We start from the raw sequence: 13,315 nt of genomic DNA on the forward strand, positions 1-13,315 counted from the left end.
ATTGAGGAAATCAAGCACAGTTTTAGTTACTACATTTCCCACCGTAGGCCAAAAATGCTGATAAAAGAGAGGAGGTATACCATCAGGACCTGGAGCCTTTAAAGGGAATATTTGTTTGAGAGCACGATGAACTTCTTGAGGAAGAAACTCCTTCACTAGACACCCATTCATTTCCGAGGTAACCTTGGTTTGGACTGCATCCAAAATTTTTGAAAAATCCGTGAGGGAGGTAGAAGTGAAATGTTTGGAGTAGTAATCCTCAAAAACCTTAGCAACAACTGATTCATCATCTTACCAGTTCTTTTGCTCATCAAAAATGCCCTCAATAGAGTTTTTTTGAAACGGGGAAGATGCCTTTGCATGAAAATAACTCGTGTTACAATCACCCTCCTTAAACCAATGTAGTTTAGCTCTTTGCTTCCACATCAAGCTCTCCTTTTCAAGCCAACAATTAAGCTCAAATCTGGTCCCACAGATTCTTTGAATTACACCTTCATTTGTTGGCTGCAACTCAAGCCATTCTAACTGCTTCTAAAGCCTAGCAACTTCCTTCCCTACATGACCAAACTTAGACCTATTCCAAGCTTCCAATTTTGACCTGCACGAGTTCAAACATGTTAGAATGGGATAGGGAGAAGTGTCAACCAGCCCCTCAAACCATGCCGAAGCAACAATGCCCTCACATCTAGGATCCTGCACCAACATGGCCTCAGATTTAAACCCTTTTTTGTGTCTACCCCTTTTCGGTTTCTCAAAGAAAGTCAAAAGCAACGGGCAATGATTTGAAACAGATGAAGATTTATGAAATAACCGAGCCATAGGAAATAAGGCAGACCAATTCGTAGATACAAGTGCACGATCAAGGCGTTCTCTAATCTGAAACCCATCCCCCCTTTGATAAAGCCAGGTAAAATTGGGTCCAACAAAATCCAATTCCTTCAGCCCACAAAAATTAATTGAATTATTAAAGCGAGCCATTTGTTGATATGGCCTAGCAGCTCCCCCTTTCTTTTCTTCAGCACACAAAATCTCATTGAAGTCTCCAATGACTAACCATAGCAATTGGGAAGCCGAGGAGAGGGAATTAAGAAGTTACCAAGATTCCATTCTTTTAGAAGTTTCTAGGTTGCCATAGAACCCCGTTAAGCGCCACGGACTGTAGTTGCCATCCCCCTCCACAATGGCATCAATATGGAATAAAGAAGAGCCTACTACCTTTATTCTTACTTCTGAATCCCAAAACAAAGCCAGACCACCACTGGAACCTACACTAGGGACAAAAAAACCTTCCTGAAAACCACACCGATCTCTTATCACCTTCATCCAATCAACATCAAACTTTGTTTCCATAAGGCAAATGAACTTGAGCTTCTCTAACCTAATAACCTTCTTCAAGGCATTAACTGTCTGAGGGTTCCCAAACCCTTGATAGTTCCAGCTTAACAGACTCATTGGGCTCGGCGGGCCTGCTCAGCAACCTCCGCCGCTCCTAAATGTTTAGCAAAAAGGATACCCAAATTCTTGGCTTCCTCATCCACTTTTAGCTTCTTTTCCTTCTCTCCATCATGAGCCTCAACCCCATTAGATTTTCTCTTTGACCCCGCTTCTATCATCTGCATCCCATGATCCCCTCCTTACTATCCCTTTTGACCAATCTGGTCCAACATCCTTTTTTCAAGCCACCATCAAGCTTAAGTTCGGCCTCAAGGACTTTGCTACCGTTCTTGGTCACTACCCCTTTATCTTTTACTTTCCTCCCACCCTTCTGAGAGTCCTTTGATTCGTTCCAACCCAATGCAAATGAACCTACAATCTCCTCCACGGCAACAGTATTAGAATTCTGTAAAAACATAGCATGAGCCTTGGACCCCACTGCCTCCCAGACCCTTGATTTGTTGAGATTTTGGGTTTGAATTGAAGGAAACTCCACAGGATTTTGGGTAGCATCCACAATGATAGAGTCAGGTTTTACAACATCCCTTGCTATAGCCTTATCAATGTCTTCTAGTATCGCCTCAAAAGCAGCTTCCTTTGAACTAGACAATAGCACTCCATTGTTCACAATACTAACCAATTCCAAGCTCCTTGAACCACTGGAATGCACCCCCCTAGACACTCCTTCATCACTGGCTGTTGCGATGTCACTCCTGATATCACCCTTCTCAGCCTGCTGTGGATTGATGGCAGCCACTTTAGATACATGAAACCTGGACGAACTAGCCTTAGAGCATGTTTTGGTCACCCCTTCCTCATAACCCTTAACCTCAATGGACTGGTGCTTACCCATGCTGAATTGAGGGGCTCTCAACCAATGTCCATATTGTTGATCATCCACCACAAGCCTTCCTTTACTTTTTAGCTAAATTTCACAATCTTTGTCATCATGTGTTAATAATCCACACCAAAAACACAAATTGGGAAGACGCTTATACTGAAAAGCAACCCGCCCTTCTGTACCATTTTCCAACTCAATTTTCCTCCCACGGTAGAGAGGTTGAGACACATCCACCCTTACCCTTACTCACATGAAAGCTCCCCCTTTCATCTCCAAAGGGTCAGCAAACTTGATCACAGTACCAATGGACTCACCTATTAACACTGCCATTTCTGGGGTCATAAACTGAAAAGGTAAATCATGATTCTGAATCCAAAAAGCAGAACTTGAATTCAAGATCTTTCAAAGCTAGTTTCCCGTCAAAGTGCTGAAATACTACCAGATGTCTATCATACGCCCAAGGCTCACCCTACAAAACCTTTTCAGCATCAACTTCTAACTCAAACTCAAAAAGCATAATATTATTCCCAAAATTAACCAGTTGAAAACACTCCCTGGTACGCCATCAAGGGCGAAAAGTTCGAGCCACCGCATCCATATTCAAATTTCTCTTATTAAAGAACTTTGCCGCAAGAACATGTTCTGAAGTAGACATCTTCCTTGGTAGCAAGACCTTACTTCCTTCTTTTGCAGACAAGGATAATCCATCACACTTTTTAATAATTTCTTCCATACTGAAACAGAGCAACCCAATCCCTCCACTACACTTCAGAACAAGCCCTTCTAGCAACAGAGGTCACTAAAGGGACAACCGCCTTACTCAAACGAGAAGGCAACAGTTTACTACGGTTTTGGGTTTTGGAGGTGCTCTCTCTAAACCCTAGCCGAGAACTTCAATAGTGATGTTACTATAAGTTATAGTTTAGAGAATGCATTAGTTGCTACTAAATGCAATATTAGATGTAAAACTTACCCATAAGATTAATTTGTGCCTTGAATTGTTGTTGTTTGTATTTACCACTTACTCATCATAAGCACCACATAAACAACACCAATTGAAAAAGCTTACTAAATGATAGTATGTTAAAATTAAAAAGTAACACAAAAAAAAAAAAAAAAAAAAACTTAAATTCCCAAAAAATATGAGTGAATAAATATTTACCATAAATGACACCTTAAATATATGATTTATGAAGCCTATGGGTCTTTATAAAATCCAATTAACCAATATTCATAAAAAAAATTATGAGGAGTTGAAGGTTTTATCATGTTAATTGACTAAAGGGCAAAACTTAGATTCTCGTGTTCTTTAGGTTCTCCTTTTAAATTTCAACACCTATCTACTTTAAAAAATAAAGCTAACGTGTTAACTTATCTCTTTCTTTCTTTTTATTTTTCGTTGGATGCGTTAAAGTTTAAAATAAAAAAATAAAAAAAAAAAAAAAAAAAAAAAAAAAAAAAAAAAAACACCATTTAGAAGTGACCCTCCTATTCCTCTCTTTTCTCATCATCGCATAGGCTGGGCTCGACGATGATCTCTACAAGTGGTTAGGTTCACAACACGCCCTCTCAATTAAGCGCAAAGCCTCGGTAGTTTACGCGTCGTTTTTAAGGTTTTCCATCACGTGCCCTTTGAAGTCTCTGTCTTTGTGGCGTAACAATAAGATTTAAGGGTAGGAATGGTGGTGGCAGATACAATGGGTTGGCCTTACGCAGTTTTGGTTGAGAACAAATAAGAACAAAAATGTTGTCAACGATGAAATAGTGGTAGAAGAAGAGGAGGATTTTGCAAATTTTGAAGAATGTGAGAATTGGGTTTTACACCTCATAAGGATGCCGAATCCATTTTGTGTACGGTTTGTGTACTTGAGATTTGTTCCTAATATTTGTGTACCGTAGGTAAGGTTTGGGTACCTAAGATTTGTGTCTTCTTCTAAGCTAATGGTGGAACAAGAGGGTTGGCAATTTATTTTCTTGAGAAACAAACACAGGGTAGCTCTGTTAATGCATCCAAGGAAAGAAGAAAAACAAGAGAGAAAGAAAGAAAGTTAAAATTATCGAATTTTTCATACATAAACATTCAAAAAAAAGTTACAAAACCTATCAAAAGAACAAAAAAATATAAAAAAGAAAAAAGTGAGGACTAACCTTGATGGCATTCTTGAATTTTCTGTACACCTAAATTCATAGGTTAAAAGGAACAACATGAGAAGTACCTATAATATACCAAAAATATAAAATAAACAAAATAATTAGACAAAGTTGAAGAGTTTATTTCATAAACACCACTAGCTCACGTAAGCTTCTTTCATGAAGAATGGAATTCTATTGAGACCACTCCAATAGATGATCACAAATTCCTTATATATATTTTGCTAAATAATGATTAAGCAATGTTGAACTTGAGTACTTAAATTTATGGTTTTTTTTTTTTTTTTTTTTTTCCATAAAAAAACTTTATGTTTCTTTAATTATTGCAATAACATGTCATTAAAATATAAAGGCAAAGAGCCTTGTAGCTGGCTAACATTTCTTGTTGTTTTCAATAGGGAAAATGCTAAAGTCTCGAACTATTTAAAAAATTGTTGAGGTGGTGGGTAGTTATTGATATGTAAGAGGTGATGATAGTGATGGGCCTAGATGATATAGGTTTTTATAGTTTTTCACCAAATTGAACACTCTACCCATTAGATTTAATCCCATAAACATGCAGGTAAATGATTGGAGAATTACAATCAAATTTGACACGGAAATAAAGCCAATAAAACAGAGTTGAAAATGACAATTTTACAAATAATTTTATTAACTTACCCTTAACTTTATTGAAAAATTCAATACCCTTTATCACTAGAATTTAAATAAATGAGTTGTCAATAAGGGGAGGAAATTACAAAAACTGCACTTTCCTCGAGCTTATCCTGAGTCTTTGTATTGGACTCAACAATACACTTTCTTACTCAATAAAACTGACAATTCTCATAGTTTGCAAACACTAAACCTATTGAACTTAAACAAGAATTTATGAGAAACCATCAAAATGAGGTGAACATTGATGATTTGATATGAGGTGTCAAACACCATCCCAATGCATAACCAAACCCTTAAACTAATTTCAATTTTCTTGTTTGAGACCAAATTTACTCAAGCTTAGGCTAGGCAATACTAACTTCCATTTGAACTAGGTTTGAAAATAAGATTTGTTAATGAAAATTTTTAATTTAATTGTTAACTTATGTTTAACAAAGATTAAGTTATGTTTAACGAAATTCATCAATTTTATGTTTAACAAACATTGTCAAATTATGTTTAACAAAATCTGTTAAATTATGCCTAACAAAAATTTTTATTCATCAAACATAATTTCACCCATAGACCTTTTGGTGTATGGGTTTCATTGATGTGAGTAGTACCCATTCAAGATAATATATATATATATATATATATATATATCTATATCTTAATTGCAATCCCTTGTTTCAAGGGAAGACCCTCTGATTCCAACTACATTGCCTTTGTACATAAATTTATTTATTTTCATGTTTGAAGGAATATGTGTTTTATTTATTTGTGTCTGCACCTAATAATTTATTTAGGCTGCCTACGTACCCTTTATAGGGATCAAGCCAATTCGTAGTTCTTATTTTGAGTTTTTAGATTCAAAATCCTCAAATATGATTTTGCCCAATTTAAATAATGGACATTTAAGTCAAATACTTGATATTTAATTAAGCATCAACTTAATTTCGTTTTTGGGTGAGAAAATTGATTTTAATCTCAAGGATAAGTCAAGGACCATGTTTTTATGGAAGTTGAACCAAGGATTCTCTCTTTGAGAAGTTGAATGTCCAAGCAATTTTCCATTTCTTTTATTTGCTTCTTTGTAGGAATTTTAATGCTATTTTGATTGAGGTTCCTAAATATAATTAAGGGAAAGAAAACTTCTTTGAAGCAATTTTATTTTTATGAACATGTTTTAGGAGTAGGGAATTGGAAAATTTCCTCAAATCAATTTTATAGTCATTTCATTTTTGAAATTAGAAACTCCATTTTTTATTAAGAAATTAGGAATCCCAAAGAATTAGTCATGTTGGAATTTGAAGGAATTAGAATCCCCACTTTATTTAAAATAATTTTGGTTGTTAAAGACTCCATTGAAGCATATTATTTTAAATTGGTGGAGTTAAGAATTCCAACTTGTTTAAGATTTGATAGAGTCAAAAACTCCATTAATTTGGTAGAGTCAAGGACTCCATTAAGATTTGGTAGAGTTAACTGATAGGCCAAGAATGTATTGACCCCTTTAGTAACTTAATCTAATTAATTAGCCAAGTGAAATTAATTAGATTCAATTACATGCGATAAGCGTGGTAGCACAAACAAATCACCAACTAAGTTAAATGCAGCGGAAAATAAATTTGACACACATTATTTGTTTACGAATGGGGAAAATCACCGAGGCAAAACCCCACTGAGTGAATTTAAGATCATCACTCCCGAGAATCCACTATTATCAAAACAAGCGGTTACAAGTAAAAGGAATTCTAGTACCTAATACCAACCTACAGTTGAAATCTTACCTCAATACCTAATTGGACTTGTGATGTAGTGGCAATCTCTCCTTTCAATGCACGAATCCCAATATGTGACTAACCAACGATGCACAGATCCTAGTACGTGACTAACACACTAACTTGAGGAAAATGTTGGCTACAAAGTTCTTCAGTTCATCTAGCAATAAAGATCAGGAAGCTCCTTGGTCACAAAACCCTTGGTGCAAAGACGCAATAGCTTCTAGAGAGAATATGATGAACTAGGGCAAATTCTGTCTCTAGTCACAATTTGAATGCACAATGACTTTGCATCAAGTTGCATCAAGTTGCATCACCTTGCATCACCTTTGAAGGCCATTAAAATAATTCTTATATATGTCTAGGGTTGTGAGAAAAGAAACCCTATAGAAATACACATGGATATGTGTGAAATCAAATCTGGAAATCTGAATTTCGTAATTCTTGATAGATACAGCTTTTGCCGAGTTGCTGTCGAGCATCAGCATTAAACCTTGATAGATAAGATCTGTCAAGATATCTATCTAGATTTAATGAACAACACTTCTTCACTTGTTTTTTGGACAGATTTGCATGGCTTCAATACTAAACTTGAACCCTTGTTCCTTGAAGTACTAAACCCATCCTAGATCTATCCAATTACAAGTAAAGTGCGTTTTGTCAAAGGATTAGCCAATTTACATAACATATGTTTCTAACAAGTCTCACATATGTCCTAACAATCTCCCCCTTTGGCAATCCGTGACAAAACCACAATAAACAAATGAATTATGAGATAAGTCTTAAATCACTAAACTCATAACCACTTGATGAATACAACAAAATCTAACCCTAACACAAAATCTTGAAAAACTTTGCATGAAGAAAGTTCATGGCATGATAGATTTTTACAACCTGTCTTTCTGAAACACTTTAAACAAAACTCATCAAGGCATCTTAGTGTGAAACAGAAATAAAGAATTGGATACATAAAGAAACATGTGTATAAAGATAAAAAAGAAACAACACATGGAGAGATAGGTGAAAAACAACATACATCAACATATATATAAATGAAAATAAATACAATGTATGTCATAAATAAATGGTCACAAGACTAGTGAACAAGAGGATAATGTAACTACAAAGAAAGAAGAGAAAAAGTACATAAGATCCTCACTATATCCCTCAAAATATAAACACTCCCCCTAACAAAAATGTCCTCTGCTAACTCTCCCCCTAGATACAAGACTACTCTCATCATCCCAAAACTACTCCCCCTTTTTGTCACGAATGACAAGGGGTAAGTCACTGAAAGGTCGTCATCTCCTCATCACTGGAAGAGCTAGCATCCTCATCCTCATCATCATCATCAGCATCCTCATTGCCGTCCTCATCTGCCAAAGCATTCGAAGAAGGAGAGGGAGAAGCGGCGAAACCACCGAGGCGAGAATACGACCGACACAAGTGTTCACTTGACACAACTCATTACTGAGAGTGTCAAGGCAAGCATCCACATGCTGAAGCTACGCCATGATGGCCTCGAGAGTAACACCACCACCCGAAGAAGAAGGAGCGGAGGTGGAAGAAATGGTGGAGGCTGGAGGATCAATCGTCTCCATCCGTGGCCGCTTCGGTCGAAGCTAGGCCTCGCTCCGCCGAACAAACGTTGCGCTGATGGCACCCATGATAGTGAAGTAGGGAGAATCAGGAATAGGGATAGAAAAATGGTGAAGGATCTACGTGATAGCCGAAGGAAAAATGAGCTTATCACGAATCGTCGTATCCCTATAGACATCTATGAGAGATAATGAAATGAAAGGGAAAGTCTATGGAAAGATCCTCTAAGAGGGACAACAAAAATTGAGCACAAGGCTCTGTGATGGAGTTATAGTGAGACAATGGAGTAAGAACAAATGTCATCACCATATTAAGGAATCTCGGACCTTTTGCAAAGCCCGAGCATGGGTGTTTTGACGCTCACCCCATATGGAGGGTGTCTCACAGAAGTGAAACAGAAGCTCGTCTTTGGACACAGTCCTCAGACACTGATAGCCGGGGTAGTCAGGATGCGCTACCCACGGGATGTGTAGTATCTCGGATACAAGATCCGAAGTGACTACAATGCATGTACCTCAGAGTACCATAGTAAACTGAGGTACAGAGGTATCGATACTGTGCATATTGGAGTAAAACTCTTGTATGAACACGATGGGACACCTCAAGGGTATCTCACTAGGTTTGAAACCGAATCCAAACCTACCAGCATATAATTTTCAACAAACAGGCACACATCTAAATGCATGAAACATTGTGAAAATGCTAATGGAATGTAATTCGTGATCATATATCATTAAAAAAAACACCCAACCCAAAAATTTCACAAAAACCCCCAAAATCTAAGTCTAAAATGCATGAATGCATGCAGAATGAGGGATTTAGGACACTTACCAAGTGATTTGATCTTGGTCTAGGCCGAAAAGCACGTGGGTAGAGGGATTTGAGTGAGAAGAGAGTGTTTGGAGGGAGAGAAGAAGAGTTTCTGTCGAGAGAGAAGTGTGAAAAATGAAAACCGGATCACGCCTCAAGTATATATAGAAAAATGCAGCTCGATGGATCAAGGAGCTATCGAGATCTGTCGAGCATGAAATCTAGACAGATATGAATCTGTCAAGGTGCTATCGAGGATCTATCGATGGTAAAAGTACTTCGATGGATCGAGATTCTGTCGTGAATCTATCATCCAGATAGAAAGTTTCTCGATAGATCGAGAAGCTATCGAGATAAATTCCAAAAAACTCGATGGATCGGGTATGAGCTAACTTCTATTGAGAAAGGAAGCCCAAGGGGCTCGATAGATAAGAATCTGTCGAGGATCTATTGAGAAGCTGTCAAGCTTGAAGAAAAATGAGTTTTTCAAAGAAAGGAAAACACACAAAGAGATGAATGCAACAAGCAAGCTACTCAAACGTAAATCCAATCAACATGTTAAGTTCTTAAAAACAACTCTCAACAAAATAAAATGCAAAACATTCAAAGATCCAATACTCACACACAAACTAAACAAGTCTAACCAATTTTATATTTCAAAAATAAGTTAAGATAGTTTAGTGAGTATACATTAACACATGTATTCCTTGTGATGGCCAAATCACATTGTACCTACACATGTATCAAAAGTGGCAAAGAATTTGTGTGTTGTGTGTGAAAACATAGCAAGAGTGCATAAGTGTCTCATATTGTGAAGATTTAAGATATGAGAAAATCACATACACTCACACACAATCATAACTGCTTGATGGGGACTATCACCTTCAAGGTACATCCTATAACTCTCACATCTCCTAGAAACACGCTTGCAACCATATTTAAAAGCATTTTGATTCTTTTTGCCTTTGATTTTCTTTGCATATTCCTTTTCTTTTTGAGCATATCATGCATGGACATATAAGAGAGAGAGAGAGAGAAGAAATACTCAATTATGTAAGCTTAAACATCAATTTTGCTATGCCGAAGCATACATATGTTATTCATGATTGGCAGGCTTTAGTGGTGAGATAGTTATTTATACCTTTCTCTTAGAATTTTTTAATCCTTCCTGTCAAAATGAGTGATATGAGCGTTAAGTATAAGAGATTACTTAATCATACTCATCACAAGCACGAGTCACATAGCTCACTTTCTTAATTGTGCATTGAGATGCTTATCTAAGCTACAAAAAATACAAAGTTTAGAAAACTTTGTTTTAATGGTCATCCAAGGTACACAAGTACCAATGTACACAAACACATACTGTTTTTGTATTTTTCTGATTTTTCAATAAACGAGGTAGTTGGCTAGGCCCCTAATAGTAACTTTACCCAAATGGCTGAATGGCGTCCCTTTTATTTCTTCAGTCTTTTCTTTTATCTCCAGCCGACTTTTGTACATAATAACAGTGGTGGCTTTAGGAATTTGTTTAGGATGGTCACTAAGAAACTTAAATTATACAAAATTTAATAAAGAGAGAATTTGAATATATCAACGTCACAAAAAAAATAAAATAAAATAAAACAAATACATAAAATATTACAATTTTTTGTATTAACAAAGAGAATAAGAAAAAAAAAAACTAATAAAAGATAAAGTGCAAATTGAAAATGCTGATATGAGAATAATAAAATGACAACAATAATTTCATAACAAATCTTGTGCAATAAGTTGTTAGCCTGTTATTGGTGGGTAAAATATGTCAATATTGAACTCGAATTAGAATTAGTAATAGTTTACCATATAAAATTTATTGTGAAAATGTTGTAGATGTCGCATTACTCTTATATTTATTGAACTCAAATTTTTATGAGTCTTAAGTAAAAGTGTTCAACATTTATATTAGGGTGGTCAAAATAGGTTGATTTTGCAAATAATATATACTTTTAAAGTATATATATACAATATTTTCAAGTCAGGGTAGTCCGAGAATATATTAATTTAAAATAATTTTTTATATAATTTTTTTTTTTTTTTGACAAGTATGGGTGGTCCTAGGACCACCCTCACTTACAAGTAGAGCCGTCCGTGCATAATAATAATAGAGATTATGTACAAAGGCGGCTACATTTATGAAGATGTGTGAAGACCACCCTCACATACAAGTAGAGCCGCCTGTGCATAATAATAATAGAGATTATGTACAAAGTCGGCTACATTTATGAAGATGTGTGAGCTGTTTTGTGGGTGTCCAAACTCCTAGGTTAAGAAATTCAAAAAAAAAAAAAAAGTCCGAGGTTAAGAAAGAAAAAGCTCAAGAAATAAAAGAGGGTCAAGGGTTGGGCGTGTGCTGTTTTGTGAGATGTGGGCACCTAACAATTATAACAAACTATGTAAAGTCCTAGAGAGTGAGAGAGAGGATAGTGCAGTTTTTGGGGAAAAAAAAAAAAAAACAAAGAGAGACATATTCAGCAATAGTGCATAAAAAATCTGTTTTTGTGCCTATTTGTCACCTTTGTGGTGTTGTTGGTTACATTATACCAAATTGTTCTTTGTTGAGACGAAAACCAAAATCTGAGACTAAATTTGTTGTTAAAAATACTAATGTTCTTAAATTTGTTCATGTTTGTCACTTTTGCTATTACGTTAAGTAGGTCCCAACATATGCCTCCTGAAAACATATATATTGTTTAACTCAAAGTAGGTGTATCTTTTGTATTAGACTGTTGAGCCTATTGAAAATCACAAAACTACCCATACCTTTCATTTATGTTCACTTCGTAGCCATATTCTAACTTTGGTGGGAAGTCCTTAACAAAAGTTATTGTAATTTCTTTATAAAAATTTGCATCCCACAAGCAATTAGCTAGGTATCCCATCTCTCTCTCTCTCTATCAAAGGCTAAGGGGTACGGTTCAGTCGTGGACCATGGTACTTTCTGAGGAATCAATGCTTGTGGACAAGTGCTCACTCAAGCGTTGGTTATAGGTTACAGTCTCGAATATAGAGTAATAAACCTTTGTCACTAGGGCACTCTATAATACATAGTGTAGATTTTTCTATATTAGGCGAGTTTCAGCCTGTTGAAGATCAAAAATTATTCTCAAGTTTAAGGCCTTGCAAACCCACATATCTCCATTTGTTCCTCTCCATAGCCAACTCTATATTGGTAGGAAGTTCTTAACACAACAGTACTACAGGTTTTGAGTACCATATATTTCATAAAGGTAGCTCTCTCTCTCTCTCTCTCATATTCTAACATGTTTATAGTGAAATATATGGGATCACATAAGTGTTTTCTGGTATACATCATCTAAATGGTCAATTTCTAGATCTTTTTCGTATGTTGTTTGTCTATCACAGACTCCAATCTTCTTTGCTGAAATGATGTTCATTGTATCTAGATATATACATGATTATTTACTATCACAGACTCTAATAGTTACAAGCAAAAGAGAATAGAAGAGAGTGGTGTCATTATCATCACTATAATAGAGCTTTGCACATGCAGATTCAAATTAACTAAGGAAGAATGTGGAAGCTGAAGATAGGAGAGGGCAAAAATGACCCTTACCTTTTTAGTACAAATAACTTTGCGGGAAGACAAACATGGGAGTTTGACCCGGAGGCTGGCACACCAGAAGAGCGAGCTGAGGTTGAAGAGGCTCGTCAAAATTTCCACAAAAATCGACGTCAATTCCCGGCTTGCGGTGATCTTCTCTGGCGAATGCAGGTACCTTTAACTTTATATTTTTATTTCATGTATACCATGCATAGGTATTTTATTTATTTATTATTATTTTGAAATTATTTGACTAGTAAATTATTAGAATTAATTACCGAACTACAGACTTAAGGATTTATGTATCATTAAACTCATTGAGTACTTTTCTTTTTATTTTATTTAAATTGAAAGAAATTCGAACAAAGAGAGGTTAGAAAGTTTGTTAAAAGTCTATTTTTTTAATGAAAAAGAATATGAGTTATATTGAGTTGAGCTAACCAATCAAAATTCAGAATCTCT

At 35.8% G+C, this 13,315-nt stretch overlaps 1 protein-coding gene across 11 annotated transcripts in view; it reads left to right on the forward strand.

The window, feature by feature from the left end:
- Window positions 1-13,315, forward strand: part of LOC126727521 (beta-amyrin synthase-like) — a 35,818-nt gene that overhangs the window by 13,398 nt on the left and 9,105 nt on the right. For 5 of the 11 annotated variants that reach the window (XR_007656263.1, XR_007656265.1, XR_007656264.1 and 2 more), the window contains exons 1-2: window positions 12,151-12,518; window positions 12,803-13,024. The exons of 4 other annotated variants lie outside the window; for them this stretch is intronic. Coding sequence is in view for 4 of the 7 variants with exons in the window: in XM_050433207.1 (XP_050289164.1) it covers window positions 12,824-13,024 (201 nt within the window). In the remaining 3 variants the exon portion in view is untranslated. Of the gene's footprint in view, window positions 1-12,149; window positions 12,519-12,802; window positions 13,025-13,315 lie in introns of those variants that run through there. 2 more of the 11 variants (XM_050433203.1, XM_050433208.1) reach the window with 1 other exon arrangement.

This window comes from Quercus robur, chromosome 5 (genome assembly GCF_932294415.1).
Source record: "Quercus robur chromosome 5, dhQueRobu3.1, whole genome shotgun sequence".
Lineage (NCBI taxonomy): Eukaryota > Viridiplantae > Streptophyta > Magnoliopsida > Fagales > Fagaceae > Quercus > Quercus robur.